Source organism: Anas platyrhynchos, chromosome 5 (assembly GCF_047663525.1).
Source record: "Anas platyrhynchos isolate ZD024472 breed Pekin duck chromosome 5, IASCAAS_PekinDuck_T2T, whole genome shotgun sequence".
In the NCBI taxonomy this organism is placed as follows: Eukaryota; Metazoa; Chordata; class Aves; order Anseriformes; family Anatidae; genus Anas; species Anas platyrhynchos.
Window position 1 is genome coordinate 33,267,636 of NC_092591.1, and position 17,762 is coordinate 33,285,397.

At 37.9% G+C, this 17,762-nt stretch overlaps 1 protein-coding gene across 1 annotated transcript in view; it reads right to left on the minus strand.

Annotated features, from left to right (window-relative positions):
• The window catches only part of INO80 (INO80 complex ATPase subunit), a 66,366-nt gene that overhangs the window by 14,395 nt on the left and 34,209 nt on the right, over positions 1-17,762 (minus strand). The window contains exons 25-27 of the mRNA XM_038179341.2: positions 14,538-14,678; positions 10,158-10,383; positions 4,733-4,860 (exon numbers count right to left, since the gene is read on the minus strand). Of these exons, the coding sequence (XP_038035269.1) occupies positions 4,733-4,860; positions 10,158-10,383; positions 14,538-14,678 (495 nt within the window). The remainder of the gene's footprint in view (positions 1-4,732; positions 4,861-10,157; positions 10,384-14,537; positions 14,679-17,762) is intronic.

Here is a 17,762-nt window from a genome sequence, read left to right on the forward strand (position 1 = left end):
AAATAAATAAATTCTTCTGTAAGTAGTACTTCATAATGATTTGAGAAATTAAAGCTACTGTTAATAATTTGTCAGTGTTTGCATTTCACAAAAGGTAAGAGATAAATTATGTTGTCATTTCAGAGTTAGAGATGTATTAGCTGGGCTGCACAGTGTTACTATGGTATGTGCCATTTTCTACAAATAAATGAATAAGTAAGTAAATAAAATCACTAACGTAGGAAATTTGATTTCACAAAGTCTGAACTTTTAGCAAATCCTGAGCTCTCACTATATGAGCGAACCTTTTCTAACAAAGCAAACATACCTGCTGCCTGTCGATTTTGAACCTTCTGACTGGTGGTTTTAAAAACCCGGTACTGTGCACTGATGTCTGCCCAGGCTTTATTTCACTAATAAAGAGCCTGTGAACCTCACTGTGTACAGGAACACTTTGAAACACTGGTGTTAGCCCACAGCTCGTGCCAAGCAGTATAACTGAAACCAATGCCTGGGACACAAATCAAATGGCATCAACCAGGATTGCTGTAGGCAAAGGATTTTCCCAATTTTTCATGCTCTAAAATACTTAGTATTTTCTGGTAACCATGCAATTACCAGTAAAATCTGAACTACACAGAAAGCTCCTTAGGCTATACACATATCCTTAGAGTATTTTCACAAAGATATCCTCTGATATTTCAACACTGAGCCTTGGCTGACGAGATGCAACTCCTACTGGTCACATTTGTTAGATTTAACCCTACTGGTTCATGCATCTCTTCGAGCTGTTGTGACTGCAAATGAAGACAGAAAGGAAACAGATGGTGCTTTAGCAACAAGAAGTATGGGATTCATGTTGCTCCAAGCCTCAACGTTCAGCAGATGAAGAACTGATGTTCAGTAAGAAGACATGGCAATGTCTGCACCCTAACAAACCTTCTGACAGTACCATGCTCAGTTCTCTCTTTTTTTCTTTCTTTTTTTTTAACCTATCCTTAGGGCTCCTGTTTCTTTTCCGTTCTGCTTCTCTACTGCATAAGGGGTGAAAGAGCTGCCATACTATAAGAATCTTCAGTGTTGTACTGGAGAGAAGCTTCAATGCATAGACGATGAAAGCAAAAAATAAGGAAATAAAATTAACAATGCAGAAATGGCAAAAAGTCACTTTTTTTCTCCCCTCTACAAAGCAGAGCTCATGGCTAGTAGCATTTTAGTAACACGTCAACAGAATTTTAAAGCAGAGAACAGCCACTTAACTAGAGGGCACTCAAGCCCTAATTTACTATCGATTTATTTCATTTCTACAACAGCTTTCTGCTACCAGCTAAAAGCAGAGAGAGCAATACCGTTGTCAGCTAGGTACTATGTGACCTTTCCTCCAAATCTGATTAATCATTTTTCAATTATCATAAGGGCTTTTTCTTTCAATTTCTTTTTTACTGTCTTTATCTGTCTTTATGCTGATTCAGTATTTCAACATCTTTAGTCTTCCCTCTTCTCACTATTAACCACCTTTTCATGGGCATCTTCAAACCAAGCTTCAGCATAAACAGAAAACAACAATTTCCATTCAGTCAAATTCATTTATCCTTATCCCAAATCTTAGACTTTTCCACTAACACAAAATTTACAAAAGAATAAGCTATCCTCCTACATCTGTAATACCAGCACTCATGGTTGTATGTGCCATGAAACTAGCTTAGTATCTTAGCTAATTGTATCTTCAACATTGCTCAACAAGTTCTGGTCTGCTTCTATCCACCTTCCTATGATCAAAAAGGATACTTCACAGTACTCTTACAGTGCTTCTAAGAAATATCCTTTTTTTGTGAGCTAGTTTTATTCAATAACTTCTTTTTTTTTTTTCCAAATATTAACAGTATACTCTCTCATTTTAGGGAAAAAAAATACAACTTATACTACACTTGCCAGTAGTTTAGTGTTTTGATCACTTGAAGAAAGCTGATGTTTTTAGCTTTAAGAAAAAGTGAGAGAACTCTGAAGGCAAATGACCTACTTAAGAACTAATATACATGGTCCCTAACTGCAATTCAGGAAGATACTTGATGACTACCCATTTTTCTAGTTCCCATGAAGAACAAAATATCAAGAAAACATAGAAAAAGATGCCACCATCTGATCCTTGGAAGGACTGACGTCACACCACTACTGCACTGTATCTTGCAGTCTACCACAACTGAGACAAAATGAAGAACTAACAATAAGCACATGAAAAGGTACAAGCTGGCAACTACTCCTTCTCAAAAACCAAATATGGGCTACCACTGTGTTTCACAGAAATAATAATAAAAAGTCAATTATTGGTCACATGGGAACACTTACACTAGACTTACTTGAACTTCTATCTGACAATCTTTTATAGTGTAAGGGGTCAGCAAGTCACCAGATTTATTAATCTAAGAAAAATAGTATCAGTAACCCTGGCAACAAAGAACCTATACTAACAAGCAATGAACTGATTATGGTAAAAATATGGTACCATTAAAGTAAGTGCTCTTCAAGGCTTTGACACTGATATTTTCTCAAAAATTATAAAATGTTTTACCTTCATCTTATTTCATAGTCCAAACTAATAAACTTACTTCATGCAGAGTATAATTTGAGCTCATACCATATCAATTCAATGTGATTCCCACTGAAATCACGGACAATTACTCTTCCATACAGAAGAAAGCAATCACATTGACAAAAACAAACATGATGTTAATCTAGAAAAGGATGAAATACACATCTGCATGAAATAACAATAATGAAACTGTATTTTATCCCTTTTTGTTGAAAGAATTTTTTTTCCTCTTTGTATTTGTACCTGCCATTTCATAATGCCTGAATTAAGCAGTAATTCTTCTTCAGCTGAAGCTAAATCAAACAAGCATGTTAACTTTGTAAACAACATGCCTTGTGCTCCCTGCCCTGCACAGATTAGGCTAGTATGATATGATAGCAGTTACACTGACACAGTCAAAATGCTGTCAAAAGAAATAGGGCAGCTTATGTTCTTACATATGCAAGCAGGCTGAGGGGATGTATTTTGTTAACATCATTGGTCATACATAAAAACAAAAACAAAATCAAAAACACCTACTGCTATACAACTTTTACAAGTCCTTGCTTGATTTTTAGCTTGCTTAGCTCCAGTTTTTGCTACATGGTGGTAGAGAGGGTAAAACAGACTTAGTAAGTGGCTTATTTGGGTAATGAAATCAAATGAGTGAAGTTGAGCATTTAGGAGGTACAATAGTAGCAAAATGGATATGCTCCCAAGCCTTTAAAATGGAATGTTAACAGAAGAGACAGAGGCACTAAATACTCAGTTTTATGAGCTTCATGTTGTAGTGCAGTTGTCAACAAACCTGCACCATGACCAACATTGGCCAAAAAAGAGGCATAAGAAGCAATACTAGGGAATGAGCTGAGATGGAGGCTTGTAACCATGCAAGTTCTGCTTTTGCTCATAGCAGCAAAAACAAAACTCAGCTTGTGATGTGTTACTGCACTATTAATTGCTGACCTTAAAATACACTCCTACCCACATGAGACTCATGATTTAGGCAGCTATTAGTTCAGGCTTTTCACTTGTTCTCTTTTCTTGTGGAGAAGACAACATCCCATACAGAACACTGCTGAGGGAGCCTATGTACAGTTAGGACTAAGGGCTGAAGGATAACAGGATCCTGAAGTTTTAGCACAGCTGAAATTACACTGCCAGACGGAAATATTTTCCTACCTGCCATGTATTCACAGTCAGAAAATTTTATCACGATTGCTTCTTTGAAGCTAACATACATCAAGTCTCCTATTTTCTTACTCAAAAACAGATAGTCATAAAAGCTACTATGACTAATTCTTCACTGGTAAGGCACAAGGCATGACACAAGAGAATGCCAGAGAAAGAAATGCATTTCTTTCAAAGCACTCAAAGTACTATCAAAAGGAAACCAAATCAATAATCTTCCCACTAATATCTTTTTAGACTAGCTCTTATATGGTGTGGTTGCTAATCAAATAGTGATTTTTTTCTTTGGAGGCAGACTGACTGTATTTCAATAATGAGTAATGACTTAAATCCTAATTTCTTTCCTATCATGTATGTCAGTGAACTTATTATTAAAGTCTACTGAATTTCTGCACTGGAATAAGATGACAGAGGGAAACAGAGTCTGTAAAATGACAAGCAACATGAACAATGTAAAATTAATCACTGTTTTCTCCCTCTTCCTTCCAATACAAGGACACATGGGCATCAAAAGAAGCTAGAAGGAAGCAGTTCAAAACCAGCAAAAGAGTGTAATTAAGCCATTAAGCATTAAGCAATGCCTTGCTACAGGACAGTGCAAAGAACAAACATTTATTAAGACTCAACAAGCAACTGAAAATTTAATGGAAGAAAAATCCATTTAGGATTACTAACTATACAGAAGCTACATCTGGCTCAGAAAGTCCTTGAACAGGACACTTAGAGAATAATTGTGAAGTGTCACTATTCATATACATCTTCCCCACACCATCTGCTGCTGTACACTGGTGGAAGTATGACACTAGGCTGGGCCTTCAGTCTAGCTCTGTATGGTAGCTCTTGTATTTTTATATTAATGCATTTACTGGGTATCCCTCAGCATAATCATTTTATGTCAGGTTTGCTATGTCCAACTTACAGTATTTCCTACAAAACAATGTTGCTAAATTTGCATCTTCAGAATTTGTCTCCTGTAGGCTATAGCTCTCCTACCTCAAGCAAGTCAATCATCCGTGTCATCTGAGAGTAGATGAGAACTCTGTGTCCTTGAGATTTCAGCCGTGTCAACAGGAGATCAAGAGCATGAAGTTTTCCACTGTCAGTGATCAGACTCTCTTTATCTAAGGAGAAATGGAAGAAAAGCATGTAAGTAATAAAGCCAAAATAGCTACAAGCAACAAGTTAAGTTCTAAGTTTTGCTAGCACTTACTAAGGCAATGAGTTGCAATGAAAGAGACATCAACATCTCTCCTGGCTGACGCCCACAGTCATGCTGTCAACAGTAACTTTTGTTTGCAAGGATGGGACCATATGAATATACCTACTTTGCACAATCTCATCACAGATTCATCTCCTCATGAATACGAACTTAGCCCTTTTTCGACAGTCATTTTCTCCTAAGGATTCATTCTAACCAGACCAGCAACCACAACATGTTGACAGTTGAAGACATTTCACACATTAAAATGCTGTCCTTTGGACGTTTGCTGCTACCTGTTGATAAACTTCAGGCTCATTCTTCAAATAGCTAGTTTCAAGACCAAACCCATCACTAACACAGTGAAAAACAGTTCTCTAGGTCACTGCAAATTAACTGCCCCTTCACAGCACTGCCTTCATTTTTTGTTTTCTTCCTTGCCATTCTTTTTTTTTTTTCTGTTTAAGAAATGCTTCCAGATGGCAAACTTGTAAGTCTCTGCAGATATTATATTTTGTGTCTTCTCTATTTCAGCGCTGCTCATGAAGTATTTTTCAGGAAGGAGATCTTCCTGTTTGTACATTCTGTACATAAACTTTGGTAAACAATACACTATGGTTGAAAGAGAATGAAGGGAAATTTTCTTCCAAAAAAATTATCTGTTGGAAAGGCCACTAATGATTCTTTATTCTTTGGGATGTCTGAATTTAGGTTTACAGCCAAAACAGAAAGTTGACAACTGCAGATCGGGCAGGCTAGTACAAAGTACAAATATTTTCAAATATCCAGCAGGTAATGCTTCTGCACAATTGTAGTTGCACAGAATAAATTAATTGGTGGGCTGCAGAAAATACAACTTGCTGTAAGGCACTGAACAGACTTGCACAATATTCTAAAATATACATATATGCAAAAATTAATTCGTCCATCTGAGCACCATGCATTTTAGCATAGTTAAAACCAAGTTCATGCTCATGGAAAAGATGAGTACAGATGCCAAATGGAAAACAGTGCTCCTAAAAATGCTCAGGAGCATTGCAGGCAACCAAGTCCCATTGTGTCCACTTGCAGTGATATGGCACAGAGGGCTGGCTAAGTTTGATCCTCAGACATACAACCACAGGTTTACTGAGGAAATAGCAGAAAGGTACTTTTTCTATACTTAATTCAAATGATTGTTTTGAAATCACACACCTAGGTTTAAGACTCCTTTCAGAAAGGCTAACAAAAAATTAGAAGTGTTCAGAAAAAAACATCTTCAAGAGTTCCACGTGTTAAAAACTTTTCCTGTAGTGAGGGAGAACTGAAACTTCATCTATTTCAATTTTTCAAGGAGCAATTGGCAATACCCAAGATTCTTCTTTTGCACAAAGGTTTTCAACAACAGAACTTCATACTAGCAGAGAAAGGCCCAGGTTCCAGTAATTTACATTACAACTGTAAAAACAGGACATGCTTCCCTCTTAACTTCCCAATAGAGGAAGAAACTAACGAGGAAAAGTTTGATGCAGAAACATGGCGGATTCTTCAACACTTTAGCATTTCAATCAAGATTTCTTTCAAAATTCAATTCTTTAACTTAAATATAAATAATAGGCCTGACACTAGAATTAATGAAATCTATATTAGGACATCAGCAGATGCTTCAGAAGATTAGGACATGAGAACTACTGCTTTTTGAATTGAGAAAACATTTGTGCTTCACTGCCTGTCTAGATATGCACTGTTTTCTTCTGATTTGTTCTCCCTTCATAAAGAAAGATCTCATTTGATGGAGATCTTATTGCTTTGCCAGAAGCAAGTACCCCATTACTTGATTCATTAGCAACTACCTTAAGGGATAAGTCAACTGGAGAGCCAAGCCAAGTAAACACTGTAAGGGAAACTCAAGACCACAAGTCAAGCTGGCATTTCTATTAAGTGAAACTGCATATGACACACTCATCTCTAGAAGACAACTCATATTCAATTGCAGACAAATAGTTAATAATTTCATGCGTGTCTCTAAGTAAAACTAAGCTTTGAACTTAGGCAATTACACAAAAATGGAAATGACTTAGGGTTATTTAGGAACCCTTATTCATCTCATAAAATGTTATTCTTTCCGTTAAATCATAAAACCATGACATTTTGTTTTTATTCTGATTGGTCAACTTGTTATTTTGAAGTGAAGCAACATGGAAAGTCTAGATAAACAAATGAATATGATTATTAACCAAAAGCTGGAAGGAAACACAGAACAAACAGGGACTGTTCAAAAATCAAACTAGACTGACTCAGATTAACATACTAAGTTTCCGAAAGCAAAATGCTACAGTTTTTCTCACACAGGCATGAATAGGTAGAATTAAGTTTTGGTAACTGGAAATGATGCGTGTCCTTTGTTGCTGGCTCCTTAGGTCTCCATTGTGTAAGTTACTATTTTTAAATTGCAATAAAATGCAAATTACAAGGGAAGAACTTATTTGTAGATGGTTTTACAGTCTGAAAAGCTTGCAACTAGTTAATAGTTCATAATTTGTACAACATTTCAGCATCAGAGCTAGCTGCACCGATGAGAAAGTTTTTTTCTGAGGAAAGCAAAATTAACAAAGCTAAAAAAAAAGATTTGTCATCTCTGGAAGAGAAAAACGTTTGACTTTAGCCTGGCAACTTAAGTGTGCTATCTTGATACCATTGTGTTTTCCAAACTGACTTTTTTGCAAGCTTAAAGCCTGCCACCTAGTGCTTCAAAGGACAAATTCTGTAAAGCTGTAACAAAAACTGTACTACTTTACTCCTCTGTCTTCAGAGGATACCACAATTTTTTTTTAAAGTGTCATCCATCCCTAGTTTTTATCATTGCTATTTCTCACCCCCTTTTACCTTGTGGAAAGAAAAAATTTTATTAAATGGGATTTCCAAAATTTGCAATTCTACATTTTAATCATCCGTGAAAGCTTCCAATAACAATATATTTTATTTCTTTATTTATAGCATCATCAAAGGAACTTTTAAAATTTTAAACCAGTCAGGAGATGAGGTCCTGGACTGCACCTCAAAGAAACTGTCACCAGGATGCAATTTTGTTATCTTTTTCAGAACTGACAAATGACAAACAAATGACAACCAGACCAAAAAGACAGTAACTCTGAAATCATACTCTATGGTTTTTAATCTGAAAAACGTTCCTGCCTCTGGCCATGGACAATAATTATCTACAAGAACATACTACGGCATGGGAAGAACAGTTAGAAATGATTATGACTTGGAATAACCCCAGTCAGGAGCACTGGCCGATGACTGCAGCTGGGCTCGCAGCTCTCTGGAGAATGAGAAAGTGCCTCTGGACATGCAAAATGCAGAGGAAAGAGAGATAAAGTCTGGGTTCCAGTTGACACCCCTGGTTCCCCTCCCGACAGTCTGCACAGCACAATGGGGTCAGTGAGGAGCTAGCTGGCTCTCACAGTAAACAGCCAGCGAGGCCGGTGCTTTTTATCGATGCTAAAAGGACTCAGACACTTCCTGCCATTTAATCCAGGACCATTTTTCTTTCAAAGAACAGGAAAAGCCTCCAGAGATTCCCACAGTGATCGCAGCTGAGCCTGCTGCCAGGGTACTGGGAACGCCGAGTCTGGGACAGGATAGATCAGGGTTAGGAGAGAGAGGTTTCCCCTTTGTTCCTGTCACCTATTTACCATGGACCTTCACACCTACAGTTCCATTTTCCACTTGCTAGACTTCAGCCTTGCAAATGGCTTCTTCAGCATGTCAGTCACTTTCTGTAATGCATCATGCCTGCTCCTGCACGTATAAACACAGCTGTCTTGTTGTGGTATGTGCCCTCTCCTCTTAGTGTAAGTTTAGGTTTTAATGCAACTTTCCACCTGATTAAAATACAGTTGTATGAAACTACTTTTTTTCATCCACTTTTAGCTCCAACACTTCCCAAATGAAGCCAGCTTACATAAAACACTCATCCAAATGATGTTCTTTTGATTCTTCCTTGTGCTTTGAAAACAATTTGTCAAAACTTGCACATATTCACTCATTCCTGTAAGTTTCTTGTACCCTATCTTTATTCCTCTATAAATTTTTGTTGATGACTAAGTTATCAGTCTCTTCATGGAAAAGCAGCCCTCTAATCCTATGTTGGCTACTTTTCTTCAATTCTCTATTAATATCTTCTGTCTTAATTTATCCCTTCATTATTTCCCTCCTTTCTGCTGCAGTGATTCATCTTCTAATAACTGATAAACAATTCCATGAATTCCTGAAGAAAGGAAACTACAAATCAATGATTAAACATTAATCTAGTGCAAACTGAAAAAATGGTTTCTCTACTAGGTAGATACAAATGTGCAAGTTCTTCAAATAACTCTGTGTACTTATGAGGTACCTTCATAAACCGGACTGTAGCAAGCAAAAGGCCATTTTTCTTTTACTGTACTAACTTCCCCTGCCAAACATCCTTGACCCAAAAGGGTCTGGGAATAACTTAGGATCTGGCAGTGTAAGCTGTTTTTCCTCTTGGCTATCTCTCAAATCTCTAGTGCTTTCTGCAGAATTCTGTTCACTGTTCAGAACCATCTTCCAACAACTAAATCGTGTCCAGTCCATGAAAGTCACTGCAGTACTGGCAATCAAATTCCAGCAAATCTTTAGCTACTTTAGCCTATTTCCAGGAAAAAAGTGTCATGCATTTACACAATGGTATCATTTTCTCACTTTACTAGGAAGTATGAATAAGTCATCTTTATTTCAACTGGAACTCAATAGTCCCCCATCTTGTTTTCTAAGAAAATTTCCTCCAAACTTGGTGCCCATACCTGTCCTGCTCCTGGCAGACTGCTACAAACAGTCTTTATCCTTTCACTAGGAAAACCAACAAAAGTTCTTTGATCAATACAAAAGTCTTCCAATACACCAGGAGGCAAGCTATGATCATTACTTTTCCTGCAATTTTCTCATCTCCAACCTCAAGGTAGTATTTGGTTGTGAGAGTAGACTGCACTTTATTTATCAAATTTACCTCTTTCAAGAGGCTTTGAAGACTGACATGCAAAGAGAGGTTTACTGCTGACAAAGGATGTGAAATCATGGTGTATTTTACGATACAGGGGTTAATTTTCACTTAAGATGAGCAAGCAAAACACAAAACAGTAAGCAAGCAGCATGACCTCCGAAGAGCAGATGGCCTTACTTATCTCATCCCTCTGCCATGACAACCTCCAAACTTACCTGGTATCCTGATAAAAGACCAGCCGTTCTGAGGCCTGATTCCCAACAGTCCTCCTGGATATTCTGGGAAGAACTGGGAGCATTGCTTCAGCCAGTCAGCTGCTAGTTCAGGGGCTCCATTGACTACACACTGCTTTGCTTCAAGACTTCCTCCTTCCCTTAGTGCCCTGCGCTCATATTCTGCGCTTCGATCGTTGCAATAGAACTCTAGTGGCACAGCTGTTACCTATGAGTAAAATCATAATTGACATTCTTATTCAGGTTGTCCTCATCCCCTTCCCCAAATTCCCAGTTCAGTTACCTTCCCAGTGGTTCAAATTTTAAAAGCCAAATCATTACTGATGTATACAAATAGAAAACAACCTTAAACTGGTTTACAATAAAGGAAGATGCAACATCTTTCCACCCCACAAAAAAAGCCTCAAGAATGATAAGACAAACCATTTGCATTTTGATACAGTGTTTTGTGCTAATTCCTACACAACTGATAGCAAAGCTGAGAGTAAAAGAATAATATCCTTGCTGCATTTTGCCTATATTTCTTTTCCTTTTTTTTTTTTTATTTCTGCCCTTCACAATCAAGTATTTACCTAGCAGAGACTGAAACTTTAAGTGCAGTGAAAGAAGCACCTTACTATTGCAGCTTTTATGTTTTGGAAGGGGGAGGAATTTCTTCTTCAAGCTTACTCTGGTATGATGCAACTGACTGCTACATATTGAGAATAATATACATAACATTATAGCATGTCAATAAAAAGCTTCTAATGGCTTAACTAAATGCTAAGCAGTGAAACAGCAACAATTTTTCATACTGTACTTTAGAACTGCATGATGAAGCATCCCATACCTCAGGACAGGCTGCCTGCTGTCTTAGATGCTAGCTACTCCTCTCTGGACATACACCAGCTAACACAAGGCAAGAGACATTAAGCAAGATCTTCTTGATGAAAGCCTGTGGTCTACTCCTGGTTTACAGGAGCTCTTCTCGTAAGAATAAATTCATCTTGCTAACAGTTACCTTTGTAAGGGTCACTCTCTTGTTTAAAAAGATTCATGAGCACAATTATAGGACATATTGAAACAAAACCCAAAAAGCATACAGAATCTTAGCAACAATTCTAAAGCCATTGTTCTGCAAGATACCAAGAGCTATTTTTATACTAGGATGGCTTATAGGTCTACATGCAGTCGCATGCAACACTGCAAAGTGAAAGGCACTGCGCTAAGTAAGGCTTTATACACATTTCCACCACTCGCTAGATAATGCTGGAGCTGATGCTATCTTGTACTGCCACCTGCAGTCAAAGTATAGGACTGTCTTTTGTGTGAGAGGGCAAAACCTCTCACAATTCAGTTCAAATCTTGTTGCCTCAACACTGATGACCACTGCAAACTATGGTAGAGAACTGCATTGTTTCCTTTAAGGACACTATTAGCCATCACTTAACCATCATCAATTTCTGTTTGTATTTCCTTACTAAATAGACTGGAACAAACACTCTTCCAAGCACAGGCAATCTATAATACCTCACCTAAAGGAAGAACTATTAGGAGTCAATCTTGAGATGAACTCTGCCTCAGTGCAACTTCTGCATGAACATGAACAAAACTTCCCACACAGGAGGGAATAACACCTGTGTGACACTGACTAACATCTGAGGACATCAGACCATCTTCACTGTCAGCTCCACTTTTTTTTTAATGCACACATACACTAATTCGGAGTTCTCCATCTTTTACATTGCCTTACATGAAAAAAAAAAAAAAACCACAAAATATTCTGAAACAGGTCAAAAAAGTCTTCCATTTAAGCTTGTTCATGCTCCTGCTCTTACCATGGCCCTTTTGCCATGGTTCTTTTTTTTGTTTCAGTTTCGTTTTTGTGGTTTTACTTGTAATAAAAGGTTGGATACACTCCTTAGTACTAACCTATCCTTTATCAACATATTCTTGGCAAATCCACAGAATGCAAGTCATGGCTCAGAAATATGTCCCAAATTAGGGTGATAGGGATATATGAATGTATTACCACTTTTAATTCAGTAGCTTAGTAATTTTAAAACTTATTTTTGGGGAATTGAGGCCTATTTGTACTCAGGAAAACAGCCCCTATAGAAAGAAAACTACGGTGCTAAATACCCCCTCTCCACTAGTCCCCCCCACCCCGATAGTTGCTACATAAACATACGCTCCTATTTCTATTATTCGCTCCATTAACTTCCCAAAATTCATCACAGGTCAAACAACAACAGAAGGCTATAGTTTCTGAGAACATATGTGCTCTTTCTGCTGTTTCAAGTCTTGTGCACTCCTGCCAAAAGTTTCTAACAAGCGTAAAATTAAGCCTTTGTATTCCTAGAAACAAAAAGCCATGCCTGCACTTAATCATTTTTCTACACCAGCCAAGACAAAAACAAGTAACTTTTATTCAGTTGAATAAATGTCAGATAGATCTCTGCTCGCCTTTCCCTTCCCCTTCAAACCCAGCCTTCTGAGCCCCTCTTCCTTGCCTAATGCATAGGCAGTATTCAACGCATTCTTCAAAAGTAATTCAATTTTGAGCACAAAAAGTGACAAATCAAAGGATCGAAATTTGAAGGAGAAGGGATTTCTACAATTTGCTTTCAGAGTAACTGCTTGTCCTTGAACCTTGAAGGTAGCATGTTGTGACCAGGAGACGGTATGAGACTTTGGAAAAAGTTAATTGGGTTCCTGGCCCCTAGAACTGAAGGATATCAATTCAGCTCAAGGAGCAGTATATAGGTGATAAGCTGTCCTAGATGCCATCCTCCCTTCTTCAGATACCAAGATAATACACATACATGCAGCCACATCTGATCAAGCTGCAGCAACAACATCAGTACTGGTTGAAGAATGTAACATCTGGATGGTCTCGCAATAAAAGTCTTCTGCTATTGACCTGGTTTTGTATATACAAATAGCATTAAAATTCCTCTTTAAATGATAGGGATTTTATTAGCCTGATACTGCTTCAAAGTAACTGGAAGCAGATGTCCTCGTTCTTAGTCCCACTGACACCCACTTTTCAGTTAAGGTAGGGCTCTCCCTCAAGAGCAGAGGGTTGACCAGGAGAGTCCTGGGTATGTGACAGTATACGGGAAAAAATTGTAACATTAATTATTTCCTGCAGGAGAGAAAAAGTTTGTGTTTTATTTGAACATGAAGCAATGCAAGATAAGCCTATTATATAAATTATCATTTGTTGATTTGGAGTTTATCATTTACATTACTTAATTTACCAGACTAAGCTGAGAACAGCAAATAACATGGTAAAGAAAAAGAAAAATCTAGGGGGGGAATCTACCAAACTAACTACACACTGCCTACTTGGTGGTGCACAGCTTCAGCTTTCCTGTTCTTAACAGGACCAAGGATGTGCCCAGCAGCCAGAGACACTCCTGTAGAACTTTATATCTCACCCAGCATGCTATAAAATCTATCACTGTGTGGCATCCAGGGCATGTTTATCTTACTTTTAGCTGTTTCCTCAAAACTAATGTTCATCCACGCGATTAGGAGAAACAGTGTTCAGTGATTTATCTTTTAGCGAGAGCATGGGTCAGAACCTCCTTTTTTACAAAAGGTTATTCTGAAGGTGGAAACTCTCTATAGATATGCTTATCTATTATGATGACAAATGGTAGATTCAAGCCCAGATTTGAATCATAAGTACATTTTGTTCAGTTTTGCCAAGATCTAGCAACACAGAATTAAAACAATAGCCATAGACTTATGAGGGTCTCTTGTGTCAGCCAAGGAAACTTCAGCTAAAGTAATTTCAAAATTTGGTTAATAGTTGATAGATAATCCCAAGCAGTACCACTTAATACCCAGGAGATTTAGGAAATGGCAACTCAGCCCTGATATACCACAATTTAGTGTTTCATTTTTGGAGCATAAGTTCATGCAACTAGAGAAACTGAACATCCTTTTCAAAAAAAGTCCTCAGCCCCCTTTGTCATCAGAGTTGACCAAACAATCATCCCAATCAATTTATATCATACCTACACCCCCTTCAGATTATATGGAGATAAAAAAAATCTACTTCACGATCTCTTCTACAATTTTACTGCTTTTGGTATTAGGAAAGAAAGTGAAATCTATGTATCTCAGAATAACTCCTGTTGGGTGCATCTCACAACTTTCCTTTTCCCTTCAGTACCCATTGCAGTCATTTCCCCTATGAAGTGACTTCCCCTATGAAAAAAGCACTATAGAATACGGTAGCAAAAGGATATCCTCACAACAATTTTACCCAACCAAAAGAAAGTAATAGATCATCCTGTTCCTAAGACACAATTCTAACAAGATTTAAAACACAATAGAAAATACATAATTTACAACTTAACTTGGACTTACCCGTGGGCTGGCTATGCACAGGAAGGACGGCAGCTCAGTCACCTGGCAGCACCGTACACATGAGGTAGCTGATCTCCTTCGATGTATGACATGATCTGAATAGCCAGTAACTGCTTTACAGTGGCTACTGAACACAAGGTTCTAAAAACAAAATTAAAATTAAGAAGTTATTAGGTCTGTAACGAAAAACTCCTCTCAAATCTTGTAACCACCTATGAAAAAGACAGGAAAAGAACATTCACCAAGTATTTCTCTTGGAAAGAGGAAACTCTATGTGTCTTCCGCAGTGACAACGTACAGATCTCTGAGCAATTATCAGAACTCTTGCAATGGCTAAAATCAGAATAGCTCATACTCATATTTGCCTTTATGCTCTATTGGAACTAGAAACAAGTTTTTCCTTTTTTGAACCCTTTGACCTTAGCTTTTCTAATGAAGGAAGTAGAGGAATATTCTAATAGATCTGACCCTAAAACCATTTTCTGGCTGTTCTTTTATCTATTCCAAAGAATGGTCAAAACGAAATTTGGCAGGAAAAAAAATTAAGACACTAAGTAACCTTAGGCTGGTGTCTCTGTACTTTCATTTTTTCCAGCCTTTCCTTATCTTCCTGAGCAAAATGGCTTTGCATTTTATCTTAAAGACTTCCAAAGTGCTGGCATGATTACTGACACAGATCAACATACTCGCGTGTAAAACTTGGAATTTGCAAGAGGATCAATGTCCTTTTCATACAGTAAAACACACTGATCGTCTCAAGTGACAAATGGGGGCATTTCATTTATGTTGCAGTTTAAATCAATAAGAGTTATTTGAGGATGCTCTACTCTACACAGAAAAGTAACAGAAAACAAAACTAGATTTTCTTTGCTTGCATCAGTTACTATATTTCCTTCTTTATTGTAAATATCCATATCAAGCAATGAAATAAACTGCTTATAGACTAAGCCATTCTTGCTACTTAGTTTTTATTCTAACTTTTCTATATTGATATCAACCAATTGTTATATCATACATAACTATGACAGCAAGAACACGAGACCATTATTCTGAATTCTAGAGGAAACAAGCAATAAAAAGAAACATTAAGAGATAAATTACCTGCTGTCTTCGTGACAATTTTAGCAGTTCACTTAAGTAAAATGTAAGCAACACCTAAAGCTTCCATATAGTTCTGCCCCAGCTCCTAATGCACCAAAATTAATTTCATAAGACTTTTTCCAGAGTCTCCCAGTTTTCCAAAATTGGGGTCTGAAGTTCTAAACATCAAGCCATATGTCTATCATCTCATACTCAAGAATGTGTATATCCATCAAAAATGCTAGAAAACATCCAAACACCCACAGCAGTAGCCTACTAGAGACCACGCATTCTTGGCCCTTTCTATTTCCAGATGCAAATGCACTGGACGAGAAGCACATGGCTAGCATGCAGGTGAGGCCACTAGTTCAAATTAATACACCACAGGCAGACCTGTACATTGATATGGTTAGTTAACAGTTAAAAAAAAAAAAAAAAAAGGCGAATAGGGTAATGAGGATTACAGTGTATGCAGGACACAAGCATAATCTTTTGTAATCTCCTGACAAGGGAGACAAATACTCTTACTGTATATATGTGCTAGCACCACCTATGCAATACAATCAGTCAATCCCAGCACGTAGGCACATCTTTCAGCTGCTGCCAGTGCCACTTGTGGTCTAGCAAAAAGAAAGTTCCGGCTCTGACTGAACATCTGCTCCTCTACATAAGAGGTGGGAACAGAAAAAGCTGACAATAGACTTTCACTGACACTCAGCAGGGCTAAAAAGCACAGGTCAAAGCTTGGGCCACACTGGTTAATGTGAACGGATCCCAAGCACAGGCACTTACTCAGCTGGCAACTCTTTACCAGTAACGCTGCCTTAAGCAGCAACTGGTTCCCTTGTTAACTCCCTTCCCTGCGAGCTCCCTCTTCTTGTTGGCATAGCTGTCTACATATTAAAAACCTGGTCAAGATGAAAACAAACCCTTGCTTGTCTACTCTATGTTACTTTTGTGAACCTTTTCACCCCTAGCAAACCCTTCCTTGGCAACAGCAAGCTACTAGACAGGCTCAGAAGAGCTGCTTCAAGTTAAACCCACTTTCTTCCCTGGCCCACATATAGGGGATGTAACTGATTTTATGCTACGAATCAGCATTGCATGCAGTCACAAAAAGTTTCCACTATATCTTATGAGAGCAAGAATCAGTATACTGACAGTGGTTGTTACAGGGGTTCGTTACCTTCATTTCTTGGAAGGTGAAGGAACAAGAAATGGATAGAGAGGAAGCTAACAAACTGCAATTCCAAACCTTACAAAGGAATGCAAATTTGTTATTTAATTCTCTTTTGAAAGCCAACATCAAAAAGTCAAAGATGGCTCCTGCCCAACTAGAAGTACACAGGAAGAAACAAAGGGAAAACTTCCAAGGATGCACCCCAAATAGCAAATATTATTTTTATATACACACGTTATTAGAAGCAGTTCTTGCACAGGGGCATAAATCTACTTTTCAGCTTCCTGTGCACAAATCATGAGAAACATCCCTCTGTGAATGCCCTGACATACTCAGCCATTAAGCATTCATGAACAGAGCAGACACCAGATATAACGGGGACAGTGGAAAGCAGCTTGCCGTCAGTCACACGCATGGAAAAGCCTGGATAAGGTTACAGAGGAGAACACAGGCACAGCTCTAAAACGGATCATATGCCTTAGTACAACAAAGCCAAGCACCTACGAAGAGGACTGTTAAAACAAACATGAATGTACACGTCCACTGCAACTATGCAATCAAAGTAATTGTTGAAAGAAGCTTTCCTACAGTGCAGAAGGGGCTGCACAAAAATATGGGCTATGGCTACCAGAACTGTCCGAAGCATGCTGACACTTCTAAGTTTTTACTGAAAGAAAATGGAAAGCAAAGGAGAGAAGGGTTCACCTCAGTAGATTTCATGTTAATTTAACTCAGCATATACAAATTAATACACACATGTGGAGGCGCTAAGGGGAATGAAGAGACCTCACATTGTGAGGCATTTCTGTGTTTATGAGAAGAAATTCATCTTTAGACAGATGTTACTTCAATTTTGGAGAGGTTTTTTTTTTTTTTTTTTGGTCTGCTGACTTATTATTGTAGTTTGCCTCTTATATCGGAAATGCTGATCTGAGCAGTTAAGAAAAGCCTTTCCAGATTTATGC